Source organism: Amphiura filiformis, chromosome 10, assembly GCF_039555335.1.
Source record: "Amphiura filiformis chromosome 10, Afil_fr2py, whole genome shotgun sequence".
Lineage (NCBI taxonomy): Eukaryota > Metazoa > Echinodermata > Ophiuroidea > Amphilepidida > Amphiuridae > Amphiura > Amphiura filiformis.
The window spans coordinates 39788945-39808221 of record NC_092637.1 but is presented as its reverse complement, the minus strand read 5'-3'; the positions used below and the strand labels follow the sequence as shown (position 1 = coordinate 39808221).

General features: G+C 37.5%; 1 protein-coding gene across 1 annotated transcript in view; it reads right to left on the bottom strand.

The window, feature by feature from the left end:
* Window positions 1–412: 412 nt before the first annotated feature.
* Window positions 413–19277, bottom strand: part of LOC140161849 (scavenger receptor cysteine-rich domain superfamily protein-like) — a 42646-nt gene continuing 23781 nt past the window's right edge. Inside the window, exons 15-28 of the mRNA XM_072185144.1 lie at window positions 18131–18327; window positions 16268–16411; window positions 14822–15019; window positions 13035–13156; window positions 12458–12659; window positions 11922–12104; window positions 11126–11263; window positions 9763–9884; window positions 8107–8305; window positions 7726–7938; window positions 7079–7408; window positions 4397–4567; window positions 3470–3719; window positions 413–609 (exon numbers count right to left, since the gene is read on the bottom strand). Coding sequence (XP_072041245.1) covers window positions 3631–3719; window positions 4397–4567; window positions 7079–7408; window positions 7726–7938; window positions 8107–8305; window positions 9763–9884; window positions 11126–11263; window positions 11922–12104; window positions 12458–12659; window positions 13035–13156; window positions 14822–15019; window positions 16268–16411; window positions 18131–18327 — 2308 coding nt within the window. The 3' untranslated portion in view covers window positions 413–609; window positions 3470–3630. The remainder of the gene's footprint in view (window positions 610–3469; window positions 3720–4396; window positions 4568–7078; window positions 7409–7725; window positions 7939–8106; window positions 8306–9762; window positions 9885–11125; window positions 11264–11921; window positions 12105–12457; window positions 12660–13034; window positions 13157–14821; window positions 15020–16267; window positions 16412–18130; window positions 18328–19277) is intronic.

The following is a 19277-nucleotide window of genomic DNA, read 5'->3' as shown; positions in this document are numbered from 1 at the left end:
ACAAAAGTAACCGAGTATATGGAAAATTCCATACGGCCGGGCGGTTTCACGAGTTGCCGGCTCGATCATGTCATCCGCCGCCTTAGCCGCAGTCTGTGGCCCTCACGGACTTAGCGAGCGCGTAGCGCGAGACGTTCAATCGAGCGCGTTGTCGCGTCGGTTGCTGACGCAACCTCTCTGGATAGTATACTAATAGCAACAGAGCCCGAAAGTAGTGCTACCGCCGCCTGTATCTCAAATAGCTCAGTTGATATAGCGCCGGACTTTGGTATAATCTCATGTTTTCAAAAGCGCTCGATTGTAAGCACATTTGCTAACTATCGAGTTTTTACGGTATTTTATCAACGAAAAGAAACATACCTACAAACACGCAGACAGAAAAGTTGCAATAAGCGTGGTTGGAATACCCGTCCATAAAATCATACACAACCAGTGTCGATCCTATGCTAAAAGAGGTCCCTGGTGTTGCGGTGTTCCTGACTAAGGTCACATTAGATATATCAGAGGCAGCCGGTTCAATCCAAGACACGGGGAGCGATAAGGTTGCGCTGTATATGGGAATGTAGATATCGGATGGACATCGTGTAATGGTCGGTGGAGTTAAGTCGACTATGAATTATCAAGAAAAACAGTAAATACCATGTTATTGATGATTAAATATGCATCTCTCTCTCTGATGGTAAAAATGTATGTGAAGATTGCATCATTGATACTACAATAAAAACTTAACGTTTGGTGGTAGCTCATAGTAATTTCTTGTCAAAATTAACCCTTTTCATTTGATTAATTCAAGTGGAGGTTAAGGAAAACTACATAACTAGTTAAGAAGTGAATAAGGGGAACCACAGAGGAGAGAGAAAACAGAGAGCGTACCACCTGTCAAAGTCCCCGTGTATTGTATACGGTGAGTTCTCGCATATTCGTGAGGGCCGATTGTTCTATCTTGCCGTGTCAAACAATCACGCCCGCGCTGCGTGCCTTCGCGTATACGCGATAGAGCGTTGCGTGCCTTCGCGATTACGCGATAGACCATAAAAATACGCGGTAATTGCGTAGTAGTCTCGCCTGTCGCATTTCATGGATAATCGGCCCTCATTATCGGATGATGCGGAGACTTTGACTGGTGGTACGGGTTCTGTTTTCTCTCTCCTCTGTGGGGAAACACATTCGTCCACGCCTGAAATATTTCACATACATACATACATACAAAAATACACCCCCCCCCCCCCCACCCTCACCCCTACATACATACATATATGGTCAATTCCAGCCAAAGCGGGCCAAAATTCTCTCTGGGGGCCATTTTGAAAATGTTTTCCTTTTCAATTCTAGACTTATCAAATGAGACGATCATGTCTAGTGAATCATCAGATGGAAGTGCCATCGGATTGAAAAATAACTTTTCTTGCTAGACCAAATAAAGTGTTAAATGCGCATATGCATGTTACCCACGAATTCAAGCATTTTTCACCTGTTGTACGCCATAAAATTTCACTTTCTTTAATATCTTTCAATATGTTATGTGTGACTCATATACACTAGAAATCGGTGAAGACTTTGAACGTAAAATAGAATTTTATTACATATATCTACAAAGAAATATTTTGGTTATTACAAATTTTAAGAAAGAACCAGGTCACGAGTTAAGATTGTGTCAATTCTTCGAACTCTTTCCAAAGTGGCTATCATTTAACATTACTCTATTATTTCGAAAGATTAGAATAAATGCTTCATATAAATATAAAGTTAGATCTTGTATCTCGTCGCAGGATGAGGATCTCGGATGGATTCGTGGGTAACAGTGTCTGGAAAATGGCAATTCCTATTAATTTTTTTAAATAAAAATAAAAAATACTTTTCCGTATGTCAATAATTCAGGCTGCAATGGCACTAAAATGAATTTTAATCAAAATAATACAGACTACATGGAATATTTAGAATGGATCATTATGGCATTTTGGGTATAAAAATTTTGAGAATAATGAAGTTGCTAAATTCAAATAGACAGAGCAAACAGTTTTATATTATTATTTTAGTAAAATCATTCCATATTTTCATGCAGCAATATTCTATTAACTCGTGTTTGACAGTTCCTATGAACTAAAACACTATCAATGCATTGTTAACTATAATTTAAGTAGGGATTCGTGGGTAACCAAAATGTTCGTGGGTAACACATATTTGAAGGTATGTATTGGTAAGCGGCAAAATAGAAAATATTACAGAAGGTTGGAAACCACCATGCGGTTATTCCTCCATTGTGTTTCAATGATTCCTGTTTCTCTAACCAATTGCAAAAAAAAAAAAATGGTAATTTAGGATAATCAATCAAAACTTCATGATGCAGCTTCAGTATACCTTCAAGAGGACGCTATTAAACAGGACTGTTTTGGAACCTATTTCGCATGTTTTCAAAATGTTAAGATGCATAAGAAATATTTAATTTACGAGTAAATCCTTGGATTCGTGGGTAACGCCGAATTCGTGGGTAAAGCTATAAGTACTATAGTACCGTTTGGGGTTTGCGTTTCTTAGGTGTATAAACTGTAAGTACTGTCAAAATTATAGCATACCCATGGCTTCAATATGTGCTGATTTAAACTTAAAATAAACAATCTCCTTATTTTTCAAGGTTAGCATCTATTCGGGATTCGTGGGTAACAAAAGTTTAAACCGTCATAGATTCTTTTTAAAGCGGTGAATGTATTTTACGCTTGTCAAACTAAATTCAGTGTCCAAAGTCATTAAATGTTAATTTAAGTTGCTGGACTCGTGGGTAACAGTTGATACGTGGGTAACGTCAAATTTGATTTTATGGGATTTTATGGGTAAAACGTATTTGCATAAAATAATCACTTGGACCTCAGAATTATAGAACGAAACTTCGTTTCATGATATAGTCATTTATGGCATATTCACTTAACATTTTCAGAACGATCATTTTATTTTTGATACGCGGGTAACAAAATTATTAGCCAAATTGACTTAATGGCCTCTAGAGTCCACAAACTTTGGTGGAATTCAATCGTTTTACATATGATGAGAGATCATGCAAACGTCTTTCTAACGGTAATAATTTCATTTTTATTGAAGGACATTCAATGACATATATGGTGCTTTATCTTTGAATTCGTGGGTAACGCCAATTCATTTAAGCTATCATAACTTGTCCCCGGGTATGACTTGCTAGTAAAGGACTATATGCACAAAGAGAGCACATTGGACGTGACATGATATGCTCCATCAATAACGTGATTTCCTTTATTAATGACATTTTAAAGTGGAAAGTTAACATAGAGAGAATTTTGTCCGCTTTCGGTGGAATTGACCATATACATACATTTGGCTGCAATATGTTGTTAAAATTTCATAAACCAAGAATAATGCAACTATCCATGTTTTACCTCGTAATTATATTTCAACCATCACATACATACTAGCCAGTAATATTTGTATAATATCACCTCACCTGGTATACCGTTGATGTCAAAAGTGCATTCTGCAATCAAATTTGCCGCATTTATAAACAGGTACGTCACACGTGTTGTGCCCTCATTGACCAAGATCCTGGGGAGTGGCTACTGGTAAGTAGCGTAGCGATTCCTGTATCATCCACAGCCCAAGGTTCCATCAAAACACAGGCTTGCTCATACTACCAACTTTTACTGTCACGTTTATGTCACGTGGACAGGTATAGATTACTGGAGGTGTAACATCAACTAAAATAAACAAACATGTCAACATTAGTTTGAAACGAAAAATAACACATTTGATTTATGAAAAATAACACGACTGCTTTTTGCCTACTGGTAGTTATCAATGTATCACTACACTGTAAAAAAGTTTGTGCTGTGTAATTTTAACACCAGATTCATTTACGGAGCAGTTCCGCAGTCTGTTCCGGCACTTGTTTTCGTAACGACACACGGCATCATTGAATTAGACTTAATGATTTGTTTCTATCAATTAACATTTACGGAGTAAAACAGGTTTTTTCATTCCCTTCTAGTCGTGTCTATATCAGATGTCTCATATGGAAAACCTGGAAAACCCTGAAACTTACTTGATTACCAAGGCACCTATGCAAATTAACCCACAGGAGCTAAATCGGCTTAATTGAAAATCATCTATACGTTTACTCAATTACTCACAGCCATTCTCAACGTAGTAAAACGTTGTAGCAACGTTTTAACAAGTTAACCAAGTTGCGACAACGTTAACGTTGACATGTTTAATGACGTCGTGACAACGTTGGGTCATGACTTTCGAATGTATAGGAATGTACAGAAACTCGTAGCCATGATTGTCATAACCAAATTATTCTGTTTACTGTATATTATTGAAATAAATTATTTGATATAGGAATTTTTTGGTATAGTAATAAGTTTCTTCTTACTTTCCGAACACACTACATAAACGGGCTGTGTACTGTCACAATCGTCAACTCGCCATCCATTCAATCCACACTTCAATATGGAGGACTCTGAACCAGTACAGTCTACATCAGCTAGAACGAACTCTACATTTCTCTCTCCAGAATCTGGGACATTACTGTCATCGGCAATGCCTGTAACGAAATGATTGTCATTTTAAAAGCCGGTAGTATTCTCTAGGCCAAACAAATGTTCGCCAAATTTAAAATGATATAAATGAGAAACAAGCTGGTTCATTAAAAAAACAACAACAATGATATCAATGAGAAACAAGCTGGTTCACTAAAAAACAAAAACAAAACAAAACAAAAAACAAACAAAAACAACAACAAAACAACAACAACAAAACAAACACAAACACAAAAACGAACAAACAAAAACCTTTGCTTTATAGCAAAGAAAAGATAGCAAGCAGATAAGAACTGTAATCATATTAAATATTTTCTTAAAATGCTCAAAAACATTTACACAGAATTTAGGCCAATCAAATTAAGAAAAACAAGGGGCTAACCCACCACTAATTGCAACAGAACCCATTTAAGCACCATTCATTTCAGAAAAGCATATTTAATAACACATCAAAAGTCCCCGAAAATCCCCATAGTGGAACAGTGCCTAATTTGCATAATTTGGCGAAAAGGTCCAAGGTCAAAATTTTGGGACCCACGGGCGTTTATAATATGCTACAATTTTAATCCAACTGATCTCAAATTGTTCCTTTGGCAAAAAACAGTCAAAATGATAAAAGTTGCATTGTTTTGGATGTTTTGTTATATAGGTAACATCACAAAATAGTTCAAGGTCAACACAGTTCAATGGAATTTAATCTTCATTGACATTAAAAAAAAAATCTAAATCGGAGAATTTTTCATTTTTTGTCTCCCAATTTTTTTTACATTTGACCTTTTCTCCTATAACTCAAGAAATGTACTTTGTACTTCAAACTATACTTTTTCTGAATTCTTATGACGAGATAAATACAATGTTATGGTTTTTAGCTTGTGTTAGCTTTTGGGATATGGACGCATGCGAAATGGTTTCTGTTGCAATTAGTGGTGGGTGATTTCATAATTTGATTGGCCTAATTGTGTAAATCTTACTTTGGTTCTGAGATCACCCAAACAATTCTGTATGAATATACATTTGCCCTCATTGGTTGATCCATCATTCCGTCAAAAGTAAGTACAAAAATTTGGTTTTGTACAAAGATATTTTTCTAATACATTATAATAATATCAATAAAAAATGACTTTTTAGATTGCGACAAGTCTGTCCTAAAACAATGTTTATTTGACATGACAGAACTGGATAACAAAATCCTGTTTTATGGCAAGGCTACTTGCTTTGATCAACAAAGTGATTGTGGTTTAGAATTAATAATGTATTGAAAGTACACAATGTTGTGTATAGAATCCATTTATGATGTTATTATTTTAGATTCATGGTCAAGATCAGGTATTAAAGGCCAGGTATTCTAAGTGCCAGATGAAAAAAATAGGGGTTTACTTAAAATCAAAATATACATATAAGTCACTATGTTGGTTACATTTACAGTGTATTAATGAAGGATGAGAAAATTGGACAAGTTGTTTTGTTATTACGACATGAAGGATCCGTTCGAAAGGCTAAAAGGCCAGCAGTGAATGTTACCTTACATTACATTGTAACTTAAATTAATTTTACAACAAATATGAAACACCGTAAGCCTAATAAAGGTGATATTATAGATTAAAGTAAACTAAATCAACTGAAAATGCAATTATATAAACATGAATATGAAAAGCCGGGACCCACGACAAAATACCTGACTTTTTAATCTAGTAAGAGAGTAAGACATGATAATTTGTACTACGTGTCCTTAGAGTTTGCTTAGAAAACTAGATATAATTTACATCGCGACTATCAGGAATAATCATTTAGCCCAGCTATTTATATTCCATTTATGTATAGAAGAATGTGCAAGTTTACTGAAAATTATATATAGGCAGGTCCAAAAAAAAAAAAACCACTCTTTCAGTTTAGTTTCAGTTTACTATTATCTATTTACCATATCAATAACGCAATGAAAAAATATATAATACATAATGGAAGGATGACCAAAAAAGAGCAAAGCTCGAGAACACTTTGGCCACCCTGAAGAGTAATAACAAAATACAAAACAGTGCAGAGACAAAGACACCATTTATGTGTATAGACAAACACATGACCTACAAGTGGGACAGACACTACATGATGGCAACAAAGCTGACAATAGGGCAAGACCACAGGGAACAAAACAAGCATGAAAAACCAACCAAAACCATGATACTTAGCATGTATGTTACTTTGTAAAAAAAGCACAGGGCCACTTCAATGGCGGCCGAAATCCCCAAATTCCACAAAATCCTTAAAAACTCATATTTCAAGCCCTAGAATTTCATTTTACCAAATTATCATTATGCGCACAACACAAAATAGGTAATTTATGACCCCCAAAATGACCCCACTCTATACGATTATGTTTGAAAAAATATGATGAAAGGAATTACATTCAAAGAAAATACACATGGCCGTAAATGCACAATCGCAGAAAACCCAAATAATGGATCCCTTAAGTGACCACCCCAACGTAAACTGTTATAAAATCGAATTTCAACACTTCTCACCCCCTACACATGCAACACCAGCATCTTCAGAGTGTCCGCAGTTGTGTGATCCCCAGCCGTTATGCCGACACTCATCTATTCTGTTTTCTGATCCTAAACAATCCACATTATCGAGCCAAATGGTACCAGATCCTTGACCATAAAAAGCAGAACGTGATGCCTGTGCATTCCTGTGTGGAAGTCCTAGCTGGCGACATATTACCATTGCGTCATCCGTATCCCAACTATCATCACACACTGTTCCCCAGATACCATTGTAATATACTTCAACTCTACCTTCATTCGCGTTGTTTCCGCCTACAAGACGGATTGAATCGGGTTCAGGTGTAGCTATTAAATACAATTAAGAAATTAAATTGAATTGAGAATCCAGAAATTGAGTATGCACACCCCAAAACACCTTAAAATATGTATACATCATTCTTGGCCAAGTATGGCGTACTTCCAGATGGTGACCGGTGGCCATCTTTGGATACCTGATCTTTATAACCTGACTTTACCTGGAATTTAAAGAATATTATCAGAAATGGATTCTACACACCCAAAACACCTTGGAAGATGTGGTGTATCGCATTCTAGGGCAAGTGGTTCAAAAGTTACAATTTCAAGATGGCGACCAGCGGTCATTTTGGATTTATGCAAATTACCAGAGTTGGCCAAATGTCCTGTTCCCGTTTCGATAAGTCTAGTAAAACCGAGCTGACGGCAAACAACGCCCCCATCGAAATCATCCCATCCTCTTCCACAGATTGAGCCCCACGCTCCTCTATGGTAGACTTCAACTATCCCTCTGGTTACTATAGTAGTAAAGTCATCGTGTTGCAAGCTGTTGTCGAGAAGTCTAAGGTCACCTTCTCTTGCTGTTGAAAAATCAATGGAAAAGTAATGACCATGATGTAAAGTACATCCTGGTCAACTTTAGTCCTAATAATAATTAGAATTTGCTATTAAAAGATACCGAATAAAGAAGGACGAAGATGATTATGATCATTTGAAAGCTTTTTGGATTGTAAGACGTGAAAACCTACCAACATGACATAGTACACCAGCTTGTTCAGCATAATCACAACCATTCTTTTCCCATCCCGGGTGAGGGCACTCCGCTAGGTTGCTTTCCGATCCACTGCAGTTCAGTCCACCTAACCAAGTTGGACCGCTGCTAGATTCGGGTGATATGACTCTATTTAGCACTTCACCTTCACCTGAGAATCCAAAGTACTTACACACCTGGAAGTAAGTTTAAAAGTACTTTATTTTTACGAGGTATACAGAGCTGCCATGAAAACGATCAATATCATGTCTTGTGCAGGTTGTACATTTATGCTCGTTGACACAAACACGCGCGCACGCACCCCAAACTACACGCACACCAACATGTGGATTCGGGTTCTGCTGTATTTATTTAATATGTTTCATTTTGTGGAAACTTTTTAATGTAGACCCAAAAACGTCAAGCAAACCACCCATTATAATGGAAAGGATTTAAATCTATCTCCGACGCGCTCTAATTGTATAAAAATTAAATGCTATCAGTGGCGTACCGTGACGGCCCCTTCCCGGAGGGCTGAAGAAAATCAATTTTGCCGCCCCATCCTCAACAGCCCGAAAAGGTTGCCCCATTTTTTTTTACGGTCGTTTGAAAAAGTGAAGAGCAAAAAAAAAAAAAAAAAGAAAAGAAAAAAAAAAGGATTTAAGGCGCAGCCGCCCCAAAAGCAACACATTTTGATGTATAGTACAATTTTTCAAATTTTCCCCTTTTCGCCCTTTATTCTTTAGTAATTCATTTTGCCACCCCTTCTTCTTCCGCAGCCCCTCTTTTTGCCGCCCTTCTTCTTCTCGCCGCCCTTCGATTTTACCACCCCTGCTTTGCCCCGGGGCTGGCGCCCCAAAGCCCTCCCCAAAAAAAAAAATACGCGCATGGCTATGCCTGTTTTGTCTCTATTATAGAGAATGAAATAATCTTAAAAATTAAATCAGTAAACAAAGTGCACTGTTAGCTGTTGTGTTATATTATAACTCCAATATTCATAACGTTGACGTTTGTAAGGTTCTTCCAGGTCTTCGTATCAGCTTTACTAGAAAGTGAACTGATAGGCATTTTTTTTAACCATTTTTACCATGGTAAATTTAGGGTCAAAGACTATACTGGATTATTTGACCCGCCTTCTCATCTGTTTAGGATGGTAGGATGAAATGTCATGAAATTTACCATAGATGTTACCACGTTCTGGGTTCGACTTCTTATCGCGTCCATTTGAGGATCAGATCTAGTATAAGATCTGGCATGGGGTCTTTGATCTGTTAGACTAAGGTCAGCATGATGCATTTGCAGATCACTTTAAGTTTTGCCCGGTAGAAACTGCATTAATTTCATTAATGTAAAGAGTGCTAATACATCCATTTGGGCAGTACCGTTTCTTTTTATTCTTGGTTTGTTGATTGATAATTTACATATGTAGTAGTATCTGTAGTATTCTGCTAAATTATTATTATTATTATACAATATTTATGTATTTATATACAGCGACTTACAAAAGCAAAAGCATCAAAACACAAGGAATAATACAGGAAAAAAGAAATGCAGAAAAATAACTCTGGAAGAGGAGTGTTTTCAGGCGCTTTTTGAATCAGCTCCATTCGATATTAAGACCATCTTTTTACTATCCATGCACAACAATACATACCACACGGACCTCGTTGATCCCCCAATCATTAGGACATATACTTCCCCATCTGCCGTTGTGATATATCTCAACATTTCCATCGCGGTTGGTTAAACCATCTACCAGACGCAATTTGTTGGAAGCTATGAAAGGGAAGAAAAAGTACTAATAATGTAACATAATTTTTCTGACTACAAAACATTTCTGCGAATATCCCAGAATACTATAATTGAAGACCGAATTAAACAGACTAGTTTGCGCGTGACGTCAGGGCAACGGCGCGTTGTGATTGGTTGCTGTCCTGCGCAGTACGGCATTTTTGGTCTGGTTGACAGGACGTCAGACGCAAACTAGTCTTTTTAATTCGGTCTTCAATTATATTCTAATCGTCCTAAAAATCTACATAAAAATTACACAAAATCAAAATGGCCGCTTATGCAGGTGTCACATTTCAAACCTGGTCAAATCCGGTTAAAAATGATTTAGATAAAGTATAGTTTGACGTATCTGCGACGTAGAGTTCTTGAGTTACAAACAAAAAAGGCCAAGGCAAAATTGTAAACAAGGATTAAAAATTTTAAATGCTCCTTTTTTGGCTAAATTAAATCTAAATAAGAATATTTTGTAATTATTGTTCTTGATGTTACATAGGTACTTGAAATAAGTCAACATGGATTCGATGGGCTCTGAAGTTTGTCGCCCTGGAGGAATTTGTTACGACTTCCCAGATAACATGGCGATATTGGTCAGATGGTGGCCCGATTTATGTTCAATAATGGCCCAATATCATTTGCTCATGGGCCCAAGATTGGACAAAGATTGGGCTTGGGCCAAATATTGGGCCTATATTGGACCAATTTAGGCTGCCACTGTGATGCCAATATAAAGATTACCGATGGTATGCCAAGATTGGCCCAATATGGGCAGCAAAATAAAGCCGATGCCAAGATTGGCGTTCGAAAACCAATATATGCGTGTTATCTGGGTTTTAGTATGGTATTAAGGAGATCTCATGGAAATGCATTTATATGTTGCAGCTATCCCCAAGTGAATTTTTTTTAAAAATTTTTTCTCGGTGGTAAAAAAAAGTGGTGATTTCTTTAACAGCCACATGTTTACGTCTACGTTTACGCCAGCTAGATCATTATAGAACTAGATCTAGTTCCTCGAGGGAGGCGAGGCGCGCCAGGTGGATTTTGTAAAGTCAGAGAGGGGTTGTCATGGTCAAATTTTCTGATCATTATTGAAAACCATTCCTAGTAGAGTATACTGAATTGTGACTTTAAAGTAGTTAGAGGCATATCTCTTCCTCATGTAGTTCAAGTCAAAGGAGAGAAATGTTGCAGCTTCTAAATAACCGCAAACCAAAGTTTACTTTTCTTACCTCCAGAACAATTAAGAGCCACGTAATTGCCATTGTTACACTGGCTAGTCTCGTTCCAATAATTAAAACTACATTCTCCAAAGTGATTTTCATCACCGGTACAGCTAACGTTGGAAAACCAAGCCCCTAACGCACTGTCTGTAAACATGATAACATAAACAGTCTTATTTATCTGATACGAGTTTAAATTTAAAAAGTACCGGATGTAGATTTTTAAAGTAATCTAAACTATAAAATATAAAATATAAATTTTCTTTTCATGGCACAATCTAGGTATCCTCTCCAAGTACCTCTGTGAATGACAAGCTCACAACTGGCGTACTTAACCCGCATTCCACGCATTCCAGAGGAAGCTGTTTACGTGACATAATGCAACACGAGGTTTATTTCCGCCGTACATTTGGTGGGGTATTTGATTAGGCAACAACAAACAACAACAAAAAACGTTTTCTAATCGCCGTCTCTAAATCAGCAAAAATGCACAGAAAACGAAAAGCTATATTGGTTTTTAAAAAATTCAGAAAATCAACAAGGATGAAATGTCATACAATAAGGTTCAAATTATTCCTTCAGATTTTGTCAAAACCAACACCAAAGTATTTTGCTAATCAAAAGAATGCAGAAAAGGTACAATTTGATCTATCTGCGACATGCCGTTCTTGAGTTATAAGTAAAAATGTGAAAAGTTGGGGTGGTAAGTTTTTGTTTCTGACCTCAATGTCGCCAAAAAATGAAATGTGTTAGGAGAGTTCGTGGGATGGGGTGATGGTGTGGAATGTATATTATCAATACCAACCTGGCGCCAGTACTGCAGATCCAACAGAATTATATCCAAGATGTCTACATGCAATTAATGTGTCTACGTCACTCCATCCATCGTTACAAACGCTACCCCATTGACCATTGTGAAATATTTCCAGGCGACCATCAGAATGTGTGTCACTGGTTCCACCCACAAGACGAATATCACCGTCAAGTGCTAATTTGGAGGCAAAATAGGTAAATGCAGCACACGTTTTTTAACCACTTACCAAAATGATAGGACCATTGGAAATCGTGACTCTTAACCATTACTTAACAACATTATCAAGCGAACATTTGGTTAATTTTAATTTTAATCGACACAATCCCTCTACGTACTTTCTTCCATCAAAATGGCAAGTTAAGAGAACTTAAAACTATAACGGATATTAGTCAGAAGAACTAGCTTTTTTTAAATTTAAGTATGACTGCTTTTATAACATGTTCAATGATTTCAACCATCTTTGTTCTAAACATTGGTCGAAACGGAAGGCTCTTTACCTCACAGTTAGCCTACGTTTATAAACTTACTTCGAAGACAAATGACACCAGCAAGTTCAGGTTGCATGCATTGGCGAGTTTCTAACCATCCGTCGTGATCGCATTCTGCAAGATTATTTTCATTGCCTACACAGTCCAAATCGTCCAACCATATTCTTCCTGAGCCTGGGCCATAGCTAGAACCTGTTGTTACGTTGACAACCCCTGGGAAGCCCATTTGTCGACAAGCAACCTGGAAAATGAGAAATATCAAGGCAGAAATCGGCTGTAATTATAGACCAACCATATCGACCATTTAGCTAGAAGTCTTCTGTTTTCATTTGTCGCCACCCCAACCATAATCAAAACTCTTACTAATCCCAGGGATATTCTAATTCTAACGCGTTCTCCGTCAACTCTTCAGTTGAATACTTTCAAATGAGTGATTTAATAATGAAATTCCATTCCCGGTATTCCATTTAGCATCAAGTTCGGTAGAAGAGTATGAGACACTAAATTGTTCCTCTAACATGTCTAAGATAGGGCACAGATAAGATAAGCTTCGGCATGAAAAGGAATTGATGGATTTATCACTTGCATACTGGCCTGTATTGAAGGTTGTACTTACCTCACCATCCCGTATATCCCAATTGTTGTAGCAAATACTTCCCCATGTACCGTCAAAATTAACTTCAACTCTTCCTTCATTGGAACCTCCTCCGATGAGGCGAATCTGATCGGGTCCGAAAACTAAATTCACAACAATAAAACAGTCAACCAAAGGCTTATAAATAAGTGTTTTTTTACTATTTGTATAGTGGGCTTACAGAACTATTTATCATGACATAAAACACGACATTGCTTCTTTACCAGGACATCTATGGCTTGTAAATGTAGGCTTACCTCGTGAAAAATGGATCCTGACTCGGTGGCCCAACCAAGCACCGAGTAGGCTTAGACTACGCCATAGTTCATTTTTTTCTCCATTTTTTGTTCCGGCGCGGCACCCTAACCTAATTAATAGTTTCTTCACGACCGGCGCGTTTCTGTACGCTGACTCGGCATACGCATTGTCGGTCGTGGTGCTATCAGTTACATACTTGCATCAGAAAATTGAAACTAGATAGAGTTACATTTCTCATTGAGTTTGCCACTTGAGGGCCACTTTGATACTACGTCACCTGAGAAATTCAACATGCTTGTCTGTAATTAGAATTCTGGAATATTCATGAGGCCAATGGGGCCCATTGTTCTGTCTACCATGTCTAACAAATCACGCAATGTCTGCGTGCCTTCGCGTTACGGGAAGGAAATTTGCCTGCCAATGCGTTTGCTCCAAAATAATGCGGTAAAAGAGGCAAAATGAGCGTAGCCATTTCGTGTCTCACACTTCATGGAACGAGTGGTTTACATATAATGCTGGACTTTGTCAGTTGATGAAGCGTCTGTTAGTCTATGATTTATTTAGCTTAAAAATGATACAGAGCTCTCTGTATTAAAAAAAACAAACATGTACAGTTATATTGTCAAAGATGTACTAGAGAGAGCACGGTGGCCGAGCGGAACGGGCTACGACTCATAATCGGAAGGTTGCGGGTTCGAGCCCTGGCGACGCCATCGTGTTGTGCCCTTGAGTCAGGCACTTTATCTCGATTACTCCTCTCCACCCAGGTGTGAAATGGGGAGCTGTTATGAATACTGTCCATTGAGCGCCGTCCAAAGGTATGAGCATGCCTTGGGCATTGTATGGCAGCTGACATATTCTAACGACGGCAGAATAAATGTAAAGCGCTTTGGTACATGTTCACATGTGAAAGGCGCTGTATAAGTACTAACATTAATTTTATTTATTTTTACTATATTTGGAAGATATATGTTTGGCAAATTATCTTGTCAATATAATTTAGGGCGATTGTGGGTCTTTGGGTATCACTTGTTGCTCGAGAAATTGTACAAAAAAAAGGGACTTGTACTGAGATGTTGATGCGTCTAATGCACTCCCCCCTTTAGACGTATCAACATCTCAGTACGCGTGCATTATTTTGTACAATTTCACTCCCAACAAGTGATAAACGTTTATTAACCTATAATACGCGGTCGAAGTTACGTAATAATCGGATTAACTACCATAGCAATAGGTGAAAACAATTTTTGAATATACCGCGCTGCCCTAATACTTTCACGCGGTACCTCTGCATTCAAGCATATCATGCTGATCACTTGCACCTGTAAGATTGGTATCTTTGAAAAGACCAGTATTGTATTCAATCTATGATTCCAGACATACACAGGTGATGAGTGTAACCTGCTTGTAGTGCAGCGCGATATGTTCAAAATTGTTTTCACCTGTTGCTATGGCTATTAATCCGATTAATTACGTAACTTCGCCAGCGTATTGGTCCTACTTTCACCTACTTAATCTGCATTTTACTGCGGCAATCCCATTGTCACATGTTCCATATGACTCTGTTGGATGATCCCAGAAGTAGCCCCAACGGGCATGACTGCACTCTGCTAAATAGTCCTCGCTGCCTGAACACGCGACACTTCCCATCACCGGTATCTCTTGTAGAGAAGAAGCTGAGATCGACGTGTTGTAAATCATTTCGGCATCTACAGAGTCAGTTGTTTGGATGATAAAAATACGACATTTTTTATTCATCTTATATGAATGGGTGCAGCCAATTAATGTTCTCGATCAGTAAAGATAACTGGGTGTACTTATACTGTGCTAGTTCCATGTTCTTGATGATGTAATTATATTTCTGCTGTAATTATACTCCATGGCTGAGCAAGACGTAATGTATGATAGTTACAACTGCACCATCAAAATTTAAACTGGGTCCTAATGAAAAAATTGTAATGCATAGTACTCGTGCTACACCATTAAAAATGTTTATGTTCAACCGCGTAGAACCAAGAAAAAGGTACTTGTTTTGTGGCATGTCATGAAGTCAGGTCTAACATTAGTCAGGTAAGCAGGTAAGATCAAATCAGATTTTTCACAAAACAGAACATTTGCGCGCGAAGCGCTTGAGAATTTTCAATTTTAGACTATTTTAACCCAAATTGAAGCTGAATTTTGCTATTATAGTAGGCCATTGCGCGCGAAGCGCGAAAAATGTTGCAATTTTGGCCAAAAACGCGGTGTTTTTCGGCTAAAATGGAAGATGCACACAGGGCAATTTTGGTGCCCCCACAAATTTGGGGCCCTGGGCCCGGGCCCATCTGGCCCTATTGTAAATCCGGCCCTGTTGATGAATATTCATAGAATAGAATAGGCCACCCTTCTATTGACCGATTTGTCTTCTTGGGTTAATAGTAAAGAATGGAAGGAAGTGAAATTTTCAAAGAGCAATCAGTGAGTACAATTTTGAGATGGTTGAACCTAGGACCTGTCACTGCCAGACATGTAGTCAAATATGAGGTTGCAGGTACAGGTGTCTTCGACTTGTCCACTATTATTTTCTTATTTTTATACAATGATGACTGCCGATAAGCCCTTTCGCAATTTGTGTACAAATATCTATTCATAGTTTTAGAACTGCTGAGGTACCCGAATATATAGGCTGATTTGCCACTATTTGGCGTAAACTTGGGGAGCACCAGCCCCCAAAGCAGCCCCATGGGTACGCACCTGGGTATGTGACCTGGGCAGGGCCGTAGCAAGTGGGGCGGCCAAAATACAAATATATGCCCAAATTGAAATAAAGATATAAAGAAAAACATAATAAATTTCTCAAAAAGTGGGGCGGCTATGGCATCCCCGGCCGCCCTGCTTGCTACGGCCCTGGACCTGGGTATGTGATATGGTTAAATGTTATGAAAGAGGATGATAATTCAGTTTGATAATTTACTGACCGGTATATCTCATTTGACGACAGAGAACATCAGCATCAAGCATGTCCCAGTTATCGAAACAGATGGAGCCCCATCGACTATTGACGAAGATTTCAACCACTCCTTCTTGTGTGCCGTTTGCCACCAATCTGACATTATTTGTAGCTGCAAAATAAAGCATATTTTAGTAGTAAAATCAGCAACGTGTAATTTTGAATTCGTATTAAGTATAAGATACATTGATTAAGATTTTTGGAGAAAGTAAAAAATAATTTTGATAAGGGAAGAAAGGAATTTCGTTTATTTATCAATCCATGATTTAAATTGTTTCGTATGTACGTATCTGTGGCTCTTCGGGCACTGGCCAAGTGTAAATCTTCCCTTTCATGGAATTGTGGCAATTTAGTGATTTTGTTTTACGAAAAAGTTAAAAATGGTTTATGCTCCGAAAGTATTTTCAAAGTGGAGAATATGGAACAAGATGTATTTAAGCGCTACCAATTTAGTCGCTGAGACAAGGATATGTAGGTTGCAAAACAAGTGCACATTTAAGGGATCTGGAATGAGCTGAGCGTTTCGACAGTATTTTTATGGAACATGAGAGCACCTCAGACGTATCGAATTGCATTTTGAATACGAAGCATGTCTTTCTGATATCAAATAATTGTAATTTTGAAAATCACGATATAATACAAATTTTATGACAAATTGGAAAAATTTGATATTTTTGATATATAACAGTCCTCGAAGTAAATTTTATAAATCTAATAATATATTCTTAAAGTGCATGTAGCTGGGAGGAAAAGCCAACGATCAATTGAAAATTTCGACCTTTCATATTTTCCCCAAAAGACCTAATTTTTTTGTGTGTTTTGGGGATAAAAATCCGTATCTTCAATACGAAAGGTCAAAATTTTCAATTGATCGTCGGCTTTTCATCCCACCTACATACACGTTAAGTATAAATCATCAGATTTATAAAGTTTACTTCCAGTACTGTTAAATATCAAAAATATCGATTTTTAATGATTTGCCATAAAATGCGTATTACATGGCGAATTTCAAAAAATCAAAATTATTTGATATCAGAATGACATTCTTCGTATTCAGAATGCAATTCGATATGTCTGATGTGCTCTAATGTCTCACAAAAAATACTGTCCAAACGTTCATACTCATTCCCTTAAGGTAAACCTGGTAAAGATGGGTTTTCCTTGACATGATGAACATTTTGACATTTAAAAATGTTTTTGCTGTGTGTTTTCGTAACATTTACCAAACCCGCCAATTAAAGCCCTATTATAACATTTGCTGATTTACTGATTTTTTAAAATGCATTTTTTACACGATTATATTGTACTTTATTAAACCAATATACCCTGCAAAAATCAACACTCTAGGTGGTGTAGTTTTGTCAAAATCCGAGATATTGAATAAAACAGCCGGAACCGGCGTTTTATTATTACGATGGAATTATTAGTCGAACGCATACACGATGTTCATAACACACAGTACGCACACGGCGTGCGGGACGGTGATCTACACAACAAAGGGTCGTACCATAACATGACCGAAAGAGTGGTACGTATTGGCGACATATGCGCTGGTAGTAAATTCCAATTTTCTTTGCTTTGCCGTGGTTGTTCGGCTCAAAACTAAAAGGGCATATATCTGACAATAAAACCTAAAATTTTATGACAAAGAAATGCTAATTTATTTTGTATGAAAATGTTATAATATGGCTTTAATGTTATTAAAACGTTTTGACACAAAATCAAAAATATATCCTTTTTGACACGTTTTGAAAATGTGCTGTGTTCGCTGGATTGGCAGCTATTGATGTAAACTAAGCTATTGGGAATGGTGGCTCAAAGTGAAATATACCTCCTGAGCATATCATCCCGGCATCCTCGTAATGATCACAATGGTATAAATGAGGACCCCATCCATCTGAGCTGCGGCAGTCACTTAGCCTCTCTTCAGTTCTATCACAATACAAATGCATCAGCAATATTGGCGTAGTGCCCTGTCCGTATGCAGCACAGCACCTGGCGGTGCTTGTGCCTGTAAATCCAAGTTGTCTGAAACAAATGGAAATTTAAAAATGATACTTTGGCTCAAAGTGAAATTTACCTCCTGAGCATATCAACCCGGCATCCTCGTAATGATCACAATGGGTTGAACCCCATCCATAGATGTTGCGGCAGTCGCTTATCCTCTCTTCAGTCCTATCACAACTCAAATGCATCAGCCATATTGGCGTAGTGGTAGTGACGCGCCCGTATGCAGCACAGCACCTAGAGGTGCTTGGGCCTGTAAACCCAAGTTGTCTGAAAAAACAAATTTGTAAATGATGGATATTTCTGTGTTTTCTATTTTCAATTTCATATGCTTCTATAATGTGCATGACAGGCCAGCCGGCGGAAATGGGATATTGGTACTATGGTTAAGGGGACTCGATCTTTTGTGCGTAACTATAGAGGGCCAGGGGATTCACTCTATGATTTAAAAAATTATTTGAAGAAGTCAAAGACCCCTAAGAATAAAAAACTATAGTGTAATTCACGCCAGACACAATTTCTTTATATGACAAAAATTAATTTTTGTAATCGATCAAAAAACAAACGTTTTATATCAATTTTAAATTTAGCCTGAATCCGTAAATGTGGTACCTCTCGCCGTTTTTTAGGTCAAGGCTGTTTTTACCATTATGCAGCGAACCATTGTTGAAGCTATTTCACATATATGTACAAAACATTCTAGAGAAAGAATGAGTCCATATACTGTTGAAATATATTTTGCTGATTTCGAATGATAATGTCATGAAGTCGTAAATTTTAAGGTCAAATTCCTGAAACCAAAACAAAACATTGCGACGCAGATATCTCCCGACTTACGCAATTTCATCATCACATCAGTGTCTTTATTATTTATTTGAAACCTTTCCCAAACATTCGTGCTCTTTATGCATAAAACGGCTAATCTATCTTTACAAAACGCCTCTTTTTTAGTAAACAAAAGGCTAAAAAAA